General features: G+C 33.4%; 1 protein-coding gene across 1 annotated transcript; it reads left to right on the top strand.

Annotated features, from left to right (window-relative positions):
• Positions 1 to 1,413: 1,413 nt before the first annotated feature.
• Positions 1,414 to 11,639, top strand: LOC139511725 (uncharacterized). The gene is made up of 8 exons (XM_071298761.1): positions 1,414 to 1,690; positions 1,953 to 2,226; positions 3,042 to 3,426; positions 4,752 to 4,939; positions 6,301 to 6,392; positions 9,413 to 9,650; positions 10,236 to 10,289; positions 10,613 to 11,639. Exons 1-8 carry the CDS (start codon positions 1,445 to 1,447, stop codon positions 11,533 to 11,535), a joined length of 2,400 nt encoding a protein of 799 aa, XP_071154862.1. The 5' UTR covers positions 1,414 to 1,444; the 3' UTR covers positions 11,536 to 11,639.
• Positions 11,640 to 12,049: the final 410 nt, after the last annotated feature.

The following is a 12,049-nucleotide window of genomic DNA, read 5'->3' as shown; positions in this document are numbered from 1 at the left end:
CATAGCGTTACACATCTAAGCAATTCAGTTTTTGCTCGGATACATAGTACGACTTGTACATACAAAAACCTATAATTGTCAAGAAATAATTAAAACCGTTATACCCATGATCTGATATTTTGTATCCAAATAATATATGTTTTGCTAATATCTTGTTTTGAAAATACATTTTTGCTAGAAGATAATGTACTTTCTCCCAAAAATCTTTCAAAAATGAACATGTAATAAAGAAATGCAAATACTCTTCTTCTTTTATTTTCCATTAAAATTTTAAATATTAAATCGTATACAAATGAAATATGTGGTACGTATGTAATTTTAAATATCTTGTCCAAATGTTGATACCGATTGGCTTTGCATATTTTTTTTATCTACTACAGTTTTATAGAGTATTTTATTGTTGATATTTTTTGTTTCAATTTGGGGTTTTTTTGCCATCTTAATTTAACCTTTCATATATTGATTATACTCTTAACGAAGTTTTCTTTTTTTTTAAACTTGCATCCATTCTTTTGGGATGCAGAATTTTAACATCTTAAACTCTGCAATCCAGTTTGTTTTATTAATTAACTTTTTTTAAATAAAACTTTCGTATAAATTTCCTTCACGACCCAATATGTCGTTAATATACCCCAATCCACTTTTAACCCAGTTCGGGAAAAACAAGCATTTGTTGCGATATTTAGTAATTTATTTCCCCAAATAATCTGTTTTCTAATATTAGAAAAGTAATTAGAAAATGTTGCTAAACCTCCTCCTGTTTTATCCAACTTGAAATTACTTGTTAATAAAAATCGGGTATTTTTCAAAGTCCATCTATTGATTTAATATTATCTAAATTCATATTAAAGACAAGAAAGTTTTTACCAACTTGAAGATTGTTAAAATATTTGGTAGGAATAATCTTCCAATTCGGCAAATGGTTGATATTAATTTGGAGACCCAGCTTTCACTTAATGTTCACATATAGAAGGCGGGGTATTTATTCCGGGTTCGCCCCACATTAACTCTACCTAAAAGGAGGGATAATTTTTCCACTGCGGTTTAACCCGTTCCAATTATCTAAATCTAAGAAACCACATTAAGATATTATTAAGCAACGAAGCTTAATCAGCATTTTCTCAAAGAGAAAGGTTTGGCCTTGTTTTGGTAATGAGTGAATTAAAGATAATACAATATACGATGAATATATGTGAATGAGACACCTTAAACACAATAAAATGAAGAAAAACGTCTAGAATGCAATATTTATTCTTGACAAATAACACTAACAACCAGTCGATGTTTTGTGCAGATAGTTTATCAAAAGTCGTTTTTGTCCTTGTTCTTATCTTCGATCTAAAGTTGAATAAGATTTAATTATGCTTACACATAAGGTTCAAATTTGATAACCTTTTGTGACACGAAGATTTATTGACATTCCAATTATTAGTTAAGTGTAACAATGTCTACATCCTTGAAAGTCTGTTGTTTTCTCGCGCTTTTGGCTGTCGTCTGTAATGCAACCGACCAAACCCGTCAGCCTGGTGCTATTGGATCAGAAGTAGTGGATGCTGTTGTTAATCTTATAAAGGTGTCTTGTTTATGTGCCGACGACAAAAGATTCCTTGTCAGGTTAGCATATGTTCAATCGCATAACGGATATGATGCTAAAACATTTCGGGATGGATATCATGGAGGAATTTGGCAGGTATGTAAATTTGAGATCCTCCGAATCTGCAAAACAAGTTTTATGCAGCAGTTCTATAAAATATAATAGTCAAACATGTGTACAACTCAGTTTACACATACGTGTCTATAAACATGTTCACAAAATAAAGAAATGGTTTTAATCATGATGAATATTGTTTAGCTACCAATTCAAACAATCTACTGGTTTGGTCCCTAATTAAATATAAACATCCACGGCCATTCATGTCATAGATAACGTTAACGTATATTTTCATTTAAAGATTGATAAGAACATGTTTGACGAAACCCACAGCAATGCAGGGCGACTAACAAATGAATACAACATAATAAGAAACCAATTCGGGATAGATTGGAGTACAGTCACATGGTCTGATCTACGAAAGCCATTGTATTCTGGAATATCAGCAGCTCTTTATATAATACTTCATGGAGGAACTGAATGGCGAATAGAAGATCAAGCTCATTTTTACGAACTCCACTTTGTAAATAAAGCTGGGAACAATTTCACAAATGAAGCAAGCATTCTCGATCAAGGTATCAAATTCATTCATTCAATTGATAAGTTTGTTGCTCAAACAACTATTCATTTGCTATTTAGCTATTCAACACTGCGTTCAAGTTATTTCCCCGTAATAAAAGTGATTTTGTGATATCAAAATTGGGTTTAGAATTATTATCAGAAAACAGATTTGTTCCAATAGTTCAGATTGTGAGTTCAGAAATCCTGAATATATACATAAATACATTATGCGTAATCGATTCACGAAATTTTATCATCGGTATATTTCTAAAGACATTATATACATCCAATGCAGTCTAACCGCCTCGATGGTCTCGTAGAAGTCACAGGAGGTAATGGTTTTGACCACTGTCGAGTCAAACCAAACTTGAAGATGCGTATTTGATGCTTCTCCGGGTGGAATCATAATATTGTGACGGGTAGGGTGACACGTCTTCTTGTGGACGGTTAACTTGTGAACAAACTCATTAAAAATCCAGCGTTAAGTTCTAGACAAAGCAGTGTTAATAGTCACTTAAGCATGTTTCTTGCCTCTATCTGCTTTTAATTTGCCACTGGATTTAATATACACATACGATTTCACAAACACTTTATTTTATAGATGCATGTATTATGTATAAACTACTGATAATGTAAAATCGTATGGATTACAGAAAGAACACATTAAACAAGTAAATGGTAGTTTGAATATTAAGGAATATTTTTTTATTGACAATCACAGTTGTGTTGTCTGTATTTATAGTAAATAATATGTTTTACAATGAAGAGCAGATATATCTATCCATAATTATATCTGCTAAGAGTTATACATGATTCTTTTTCATTTCAGGATGCTTTAAAAATGAAAAACTGGATTTGGCTTTTATCATTAATCGTTCTAACAGTCTATCAACTGACGACTTTGCACGTGCAAAATTCTTTGTAAGAAACGTTGTTAGTTCTTTTGACATATCACCAAATAAGACCAGGGTAGCTGTGGTGTCTTATGCAAGCCATGCTAAAACTGAGTTTTATCTCAATAGATATAATAATAAAGTCGACTTGGAAAACGCCATATCAGCAATACCGTTCGTTGGTGGTTCAACCGCTACCAGTGAAGCGATAGATCTGGCTACAAATATCATTTTCACTCCAGGTTACGGCAGCCGAAATAATACACCACATATAATGGTTGTCATTACGGACGGTAATGCAAATGATGAAATAGATACGAGGTATATTTGTCATGAAACACAATTATGTAAAGGTGAAAGATAAAGATTACTATAATTAAAGTAAACAGTAGTATACCGCTGTTCAAAAGTCATAAAAGAGGGACGAAAAATACCAAAGGGACAACTCAAACTAAAATAAACTGACAACGCCATGTCTAAAAATGAAAAAAAGACAAACAGACAAACAATAGTACACATGATACAACATAGAAAACAACACAAACCCCACCAAAAACTAGGGGTGCTCCGGAAGGGTAAGCAGATCCTGCTCCACATGTGTCACCCTTCGTGTTGATTATGTGATAACAAAGCCGGTAAATAGTCTAATTCGGTAGGTCACATTCATGAAAGGGAAGGGAATTGTAGTAACGACGTAAGGAACATATCCGATATCATTTGGAAATGGTTATTCCATAACGGTCAACCAACTAATGATGGCGTCCGTAAAATTTACGAAGGGATAATTTCAACTTCACCATTTGGAACTCTTGGTTTAATAGCTTCCTTGTAAGCAGGAACCCTCTATCAAGAAAATCATGATAGGAAATGCAAGCATGAGAATATCGTATCAATTGGGAGATATATACCCGTATGCAGGTGTTGCTGGAATGTTTCTACTTAGAAATGGAAAGTTCACAATTGGAAAGCTGAAATCATCTCTTTTGTCGTAAAGTTTTGTTTTCAATTTACCCTCATTGTCAATTCCTAGAAGCAAGTTAACCGGTCGAACGATTGAGAAAAAACAAATCTAGGTTACAAACTTTAACACATCAACTATAAGAGGAAAACAATAAAACAATAGAAACACTGAAGTGCAACAAAAACACACACCATAAAGTACTTTATTACAACTGAGGTATCATTTCGCTTTCCTTCTATATTGTATCTTTAGATTTGTGATCTTTAGATATCAAAACTGTGGTATAATATGTTCTTGTATTTATATTGTAGTTATATGTCAATAATAAAATATCCCACAGACAACAAGAAGGGATTTATATGTTTTCATACGGTAATTTACCCCTGTATACACAACATAACGAGCCTTTCATCCTCTATCATCAGTTAAATTAGCTGTCAATAAAAAACATCCAAAAGACAGCACATTTCAATACACATACAATCACTTACGAAAAACATGATTAAGAATAGTCACAAGAACCTATAGCGGGATTTCAATAGTTTTTACCTGTTATGTTCTACAATGGCGTGAAATCCCATATGAATTATTAATTCTATTTCATTACCTCAATGCTGTTATACGCTAGCTTTCTATACATATTAAGAAGTGTTGTCAAACATTAGAGTTTAGTCTGTTATCTTAGGCATGCAGCCGAAAGAGCTCATCGTGCAGGAATAACTGTATATTCAATAGGCGTTGGTAGCAATATAAATAAAGACACATTAAACAACATAGCATCAAAACCCGACTGTACTCATGTGTTTAGCGTATCTAGCTACTCTGAGATAAAAGCCATTAAAGAAAACTTCCAGAAGAGTGGTGCTTGTGGAGGTAAGACTATTATGGAAATATTCTTACTCTGTTTTAGTTGTTGAATTTATCAAATAAGTGAGTAATTAAAGTGTGTGCATGGTTCTCTCTCATTTCAAAACATTGGATTTACATTTTCTTTGAAAATTCTTTGGAATAGAGTGGAAAATATGGAGATCTTTGAATGTTAAATAAATTGATATCTTTAACATTAAAAAATATATGGAGCAACACGGTGTACCATTTGTTGAGGGGAGGAACGGTATATGATATATAAGTTAAAAATCCTAACCGTGCAACGTCTCAATAAATTCAAACATTACACTGAATCTTATCTCCACATTTAGAGGCTTTTCAAGGGATTTTTTTTATATCAAATTATCAGTGAATGCGCTCCTTACACAAACAATGAACTAACTGATTAAGGGAGAATGACTGAAATCTACACTATATTAATTTTCCGGTCACACTCACGATTGGTCGATCAATACGATTTCCCTTTGTCACAACTTACGAGCTCGATTCACGTTACAAGAATACTCTAATCTGTACCTGTATCGATGATGTTCTTTTTACGATTTTGACATTTGACTGCGTTCGGATGGAAAAGCCGGTTGATGCACGAATAGCTGACTATTCCAAACTACCTTCTTTTGAAGTTGATGCAATTTCATCAGTTTATGTTTTAACCTTGATTAGTATCTTATGGACTTATGAGATTTGAACAGCAATAATTTGCTCTTGCCTTAAATGTGCATTTGTCGAAAACGTCACTGTTCCAGCTCTTTTTTTTTTATATATCTTAACGCGGTTAAATGAGAACATGCACATTTTACATACACAACTTCAGATGTGTGAGTGCAAGAAATAATCCTTTCGCACTCAGAAGACTAAATCTTTGAGATTACTTTCAGTAAGTTTCTAGCATTTGTTTTATGCGGTATCTATTAGTAAAGCTTAATTTTGTCTTTCTGTTTGCCGAAAAAAAAACTCAATATTATAATGCTGCTTAGCTGCTAAGTGCTTTTTACTTTACGATCTTCTGTGCAATTATACGTATCCAAATAATCGAGATGAACTGGAAAGATTTGATACTTAAAGTGTTTAACCCATCCTATTTTGACGTGCTAATACATAAACACCGTCAGTGATTGTTTTGGTTAAGTTCCCTTCCATCTCTTCCAAGATCTTTGGTGGTTTCTGTTCAATACATTATGGTGAGACAATTTTGGCCTTGATATATGGTACAAATTTATTGTTAAACCATTTGATGAATTTTTGTTAGGGTTACTGTTTCCTTGGGGTATGCTCGCACATATTTTTTCAATTATATCATCTGTAATAATTGAACAACAATTACCAGGATTTTTTTGTCATTACAGATTTATCGTATTTAGAAAATTTATTTTGCTGCAATCTTGGTGAATGTCCTACATTAACTTATCATACAAAAGTAGAAGGAGTAACATTAGAGGTAAGGCACTTTAAAGATCGAGTATGGATAAATAAACATTTAAATAAGTATTATCGGTCCTTCCTTTTTAAAGTACAATTTACAGGTTTTTGTAAGTGCAATCCATATATTGATGCAATGCAAAAACAATACACTAAACATCACAAAAACACTAACAGACAACTAAACGTTAAAAGTTGACACTGCAAAAAAAGAAACCCGACATTAAACAAGAAGTGTTTTCCTTTTAAACGCATCGATTTCATCGCCTTCGGTTGTTATATTCTGGTTTATATCTGAAAACGTGCTGTGTGCACTGAAATAGCTACATTACTTGTTCTCTAAAACACTTGATCGATGAGAAAGAGAATATGTATCATCATGCAATAAATGATTCTTGGTAAGGTCGGTATTAAGATTGATTGGACCTTTTTATTACTCTACTCTGATAAGCTCATTGTGCATCTGCATATCATGCATTCATAACGTCAATACGCTTATCCAAGACTTCATAAGTTTGACTCTGAACTCTCACCAATGTCATAGTGTTTAACCAGACGTTCATGTCATAAGTTTGAACAAAACTTATTAAGTCCTCATTTGGGTTTCTCGAAAATCCAACAGAAACTATAGAATTTAGGGCACTATAGATGAAAGCCAGAGAAAAATACTACCTCTCATTGACCAATGAAATCAATAAGTATTCAATAAATAGAAAAGTGTATAATATTTAACGATATAACAGTCTCAGTTGACGTTACTAAGACATTCAAGCAATTTAAAACGTAAGTAACTTCGGTATTGAATTGATAAGTAACATATTTTCCAAAAGTCACTACTGATAAATGAAAAAAATACAATGAAAATAGGGTTCTTACTTTCTAATGCAAAGTTGACCTTAGATAAATTTAGCTATGTTTACAATGTATCTTTTAGACTTTTATCTCCTAACCTTTTGGAATATTTATGCATACATTTACTAGGCTGCCACATATTTGGGTTTTAGTGTTCCTGATGAAAATAAATTAAGAAAAGAGTTGTAGACATACGAAATAAGTCTAGCACTAAGTTGATACCACAACTTATGGAATGTTAGTCTCTGACAGTAGTGCTGCTTCGGTAACAACATGATTTATAACATATTTTATATAAGAATAGCCTTAGATAATTTTATATCTAAACAAGAACCTAACCCTCAGCCAAGTTTAGCACAGGTAAATTTGGCAATTCTTTTTATGGTTTTTTTTCAAATTGCCTTTTAATGTTTCTAAATTTTTATACATTCTAGCTTTCAAATGTTTGGTTTGTACATTCAGTGGGAGTTTAATCCAAACAAAGAGCTTTAGACGCAAAAGATTTACGATTTTTTCCCTCTGGAGTTTGATAATTTTGGTATTTTACTTTTTATCAAAGGAGTAGGTCCAGTAAGACTCCTTTTTGGCCCCAAAATATAGCAGCTTTACAAAATTGTTAAAATGCAAACATTTAGTTATTTATTGAAAAGTAGAATGCTTCTGCTACATACATATGCCATATATGATATGGGCTGTTTTTGACAATATAATGCACATATATCGGGTATTAGCATCATTAAGTCATGCTAAATTACTGAAATCTTAACAATTTTAGCATTTTAGTTAAATTTTAGACGGTTTCCGTCTTAAATGAAAGTGGCCGCATTTGTGTTCATTCTTAATATTGAAATGTAAGTTGCATTTTTTTATACATAACATATATAAAGGTTGAGGATGAACACGGATGCGGCCACTTCATATTTAAGCTTGAATTGGGCATTTTTCATTACTAAATCAGTTAAAATCTTTCACACAAACTAATTGAATCAACTGAAATAGAAACAGAGAAAAGTGTCCAAAATCTTTTTTGTCCTGAAATTTGACAGGACCTACTCATTTGCAATTTATTTTTCATTCGAAAGATGTTTAACTTAGCCGTATTTGGCACAACTTTTTGGAATTTTGGATCCTCAATGCTCTTCAACTTCGTACTTGTTTGGCTTTATAAATATTTTGATTTGAGCGTCACTGATGAGTCTTATGTAGACGAAACGCGCGTCTTGCGTACTAAATTATAATCCTGGTACCTTTGATAACTATTTACACCACTGGGTCGATGCCACTGCTGGTGGACGTTTCATCCCCGAGGGTATCACCAGCCCAGTAGTCAACACTTCGGTGTTGACATGAATATCAATAATGTGGTCATTTTTATAAATTTCCTGTTCACAAAACTTTGAATTTTTCGAAAAACTAAGGATTTTCTTATCCCAGGCAAAGATTACCTTAGCCGTATTTGGCACAACTTTTTGGAATTTTGGATCCTCAATGCTCTTCAACTTCGTACTTGTTTGGCTTTATAAATATTTTGATTTGAGCGTCACTGATGAGTCTTATGTAAACGAAACGCGCGTCTGGCGTACTAAATTTTAATCCTGGTACCTTTGATAACTAATTAAATACGCGTTTATATTGCCTATATTGGTACCAGACCTCCACCGTTCCCTTAGTACCTAACAATCTGTTGGAAATATTAATTTTAATGTAATGCCACACGTGATCATGTTGTTTCACACAGGGACAAGTAGAGTTCCTACTAAAAAATGTAGATAACTCAGGTAAGCAGTTCCTGCTCCAGGTGATGAAAAAGTAAAATGTAGAACCTATGCAAAATCAATCCGATTACAAGTCGCTTCCGGTTAAGTCAAAATCGAGAAATCGAGAACGGGATTGTAGATCCTACATTCGAACATCTCCTAAGTCCTATGCGACAGAATTATCCTGTAACAGTCGACCAAACAATGATGGCGTATGTTAAACATTCAAAGGGCTGAAACTTTCCTACTTTGATCCCTTGATGCAAAAAGCGTTCATGTTAGCTGTGACGACCTTTATAAAAAAATCTTGAAAGGTAATTAACTCAGGCAAATTAATAACGTTAAAAGTTAATTATAGTCCCAGTTATATACTTCTAATAATTATCATTTTTGTTTGAGTGTTGTGCTATAATAATGTTTCGCATTACAGATCAACGTCACTTGTGGACTTGTCAATATATACACTGCCTTAAACAACCCGTATCCAACCCAATCGTTTTACGAACAAACTACTACTGTATCCTCTGAAACCCCAGGTGTGATGTTTGTAAATACCTCCACTGAACATTTACTGTACATTAACATAGTAGATGCTCTAAAAAGTTCTGGCGGAAGTGGAAGTTGTGAAGTTTGTATGAATCCAAAGGATGGAGACCATCAAAGTCATAGTAAGTTACTTGCTGCTTCGAAATTCATTGTATTGAGGTGACTTTCAGACATTATATTTATTATTATATGACAATAGAGACAATGCCACACACATTTTTATACGGTACCAGCTTTGTGTGTATATGTTTCGTCATTTAATGCATTTTTTAGCAAAATTGTCTATATTTTTGGCGGCCTATAATTTTAGTTAGCAAAAGTCTAAGTATTTGGATAGATCCATGACGCTTGCATATAAACACACTAATCAAAGATATCAGGTTAATAATATGATACGCAAAATGTGCAGTTGGTTTCGTCTATGTATAGAATAATTAGCGACACTCGAATTAAACAGCTGGCAGTTAAATATGACAAAACACCAGTTCTAATTCTACGTCGGAGGAATACGAACATATTCGACGGGATAAGAGACACAGTTGGGTCCTGCATTAAAGAAGACGCTTTGTTGAGATGTTCATATCAAGTATTTCGACACTTAGAAGACAAGCTGGACTAGTTTTCTTGTGTTTTTTTTATATCTAATTTTGATTGATAACACGCCTGAGTGTATTCTCATTAATTATTAATTAGCTATATTTTTACAGATATAAAATGTTATCAGAATGGAGTCAAAAGTCCTTGTCCAGACAATTGTGAAGGTAGAAAATATTTTTCAAGTCTTAAATAAAAAAAAATCTTATCTTTACATAGAACAAGAAGCTTTGAATTAAGTACATTTTTCTTTTATTATGTTCACAATAAATAGATAGAAGTTTCAAGGTTTTGGAATATTCACCTGAATGTAATATAACAGCTCTCATAATAAAAGTTATTTAAATAGGTTATACGAAGTCAGTAAGGGTCAGCATGTATGCTTTTGATTTAACTAATTTCAAAATTTAATCGGTATATGCCTTTAGCGGTTCTGTTATTCAATTCAGTATTATACAACTTAAAACAATTTATTTGGTTCTATTTTCAGAGAAGTGGAACCTTTTCCCAGACGTATGTACCGTAGAGAACTTAAAAAACGGCCATACAAAATTTGAGCATCCATTTTCGAAACTGAAATATTTAATGTGCGACCAAAAACTGCAAAAGTATGTTGTGCATTGTCCACAAAACCAGTCTTATTACCAAGAGTGCAAACAGTGCTGTGGAGAAGGATCTAGTTGCCCAAATTTAACTGTACCACTAACTGGGTTGGTAAATCCTTGTTCTTTGGAGAACATATTGAATGATCATTTTTTCTTTACATACCCGACCGATGTTACAAAATTTATTCACTGCGATGTCTGGGGAAAAGCCTGGATTATGAGCTGTCCCCAGGATGAAGAATGGGATCAGCACGAGTTAACGTGTGTAACGTGTGGCTTTCAATCTAAAAATCCTTGTAGAACATATAAAGTAGGCGATCCTCTTTTTTACCCTTATGATTGCGATTCACAAAAGTACATTCAATGTGATCTTTGGCATCAATCTTTCCTAATGACATGTCAGTTAAATTTCGTCTTTAGTCCAATTGTAAGAAAGTGCGTTCCAAGGAATTCATATACACCGCCTACGCATGACCCAATGATGGTGTGCCCAGACATACATGCTCATCCAACATCCCAAAAGCCGATTGCAATCATACCTGGTAATGGAGGTGCAACTGGAACTACCTACACAACATACACCTTTTGTGCACATTGCAAAGCGATGGTAGCACCATGTACATCCAACCACCTTATTGCAGGAGAGTTCCTGTTTCCGGTAACAGGCAATCGTCATCAGTACATTCAGTGTGATTTGTCTGGATACCAATACTTAAAATCATGTCCAGCTAATAGTTACTACTTTGATGGGGCTACCAACACTTGTGTCGATGGCCCCTTTCAGGTTGACAATTCTTTTGGAAAATAATTATTCAGTCGGCTCTGTTATGTAACATCCTCCATTGTTCTCATGGTACACATTAGCCGAATATAAAAGCCAAAATCGATTCCAAATAAATTGTTAAAAAAGAATTGTGTGTAATTAATTATCCCAATTTCTCGTTCCAGTAATAAGAATTTCCAGCTGTAGTTGCAGATTGCACATATAATTCATATATATGATCCATTCCTAGATTGAAAAAAAATACATTGTGATATAAAGATGTAAGGTAAAACTTATAAACATGACAAAAGAAAAACAGCTTCAACAACCCACACACATGTAGAAATTTATGCAACAATACTGATAAAAATAATGAAAGCTTATCATACTATAACTGATGAGCGTCTACCTACCCTCATTGTCAAGTTCTAGATAGGCCTAGATATGAGACAGATACATATGGTAACTGAAACTGTGAACCTATTTGTAATTTCATTTCCATGGGATATGTCTTCCAAGTAATCGTCAAACATGGAAATGCTTTTTGAGGAGACATGTT

The sequence above is a fragment of the Mytilus edulis genome, chromosome 2 (assembly GCF_963676685.1).
Source record: "Mytilus edulis chromosome 2, xbMytEdul2.2, whole genome shotgun sequence".
Lineage (NCBI taxonomy): Eukaryota > Metazoa > Mollusca > Bivalvia > Mytilida > Mytilidae > Mytilus > Mytilus edulis.
The sequence above is the reverse complement of the archived record's forward strand: the minus strand, read 5'-3'. Positions and strand labels throughout refer to the sequence as shown.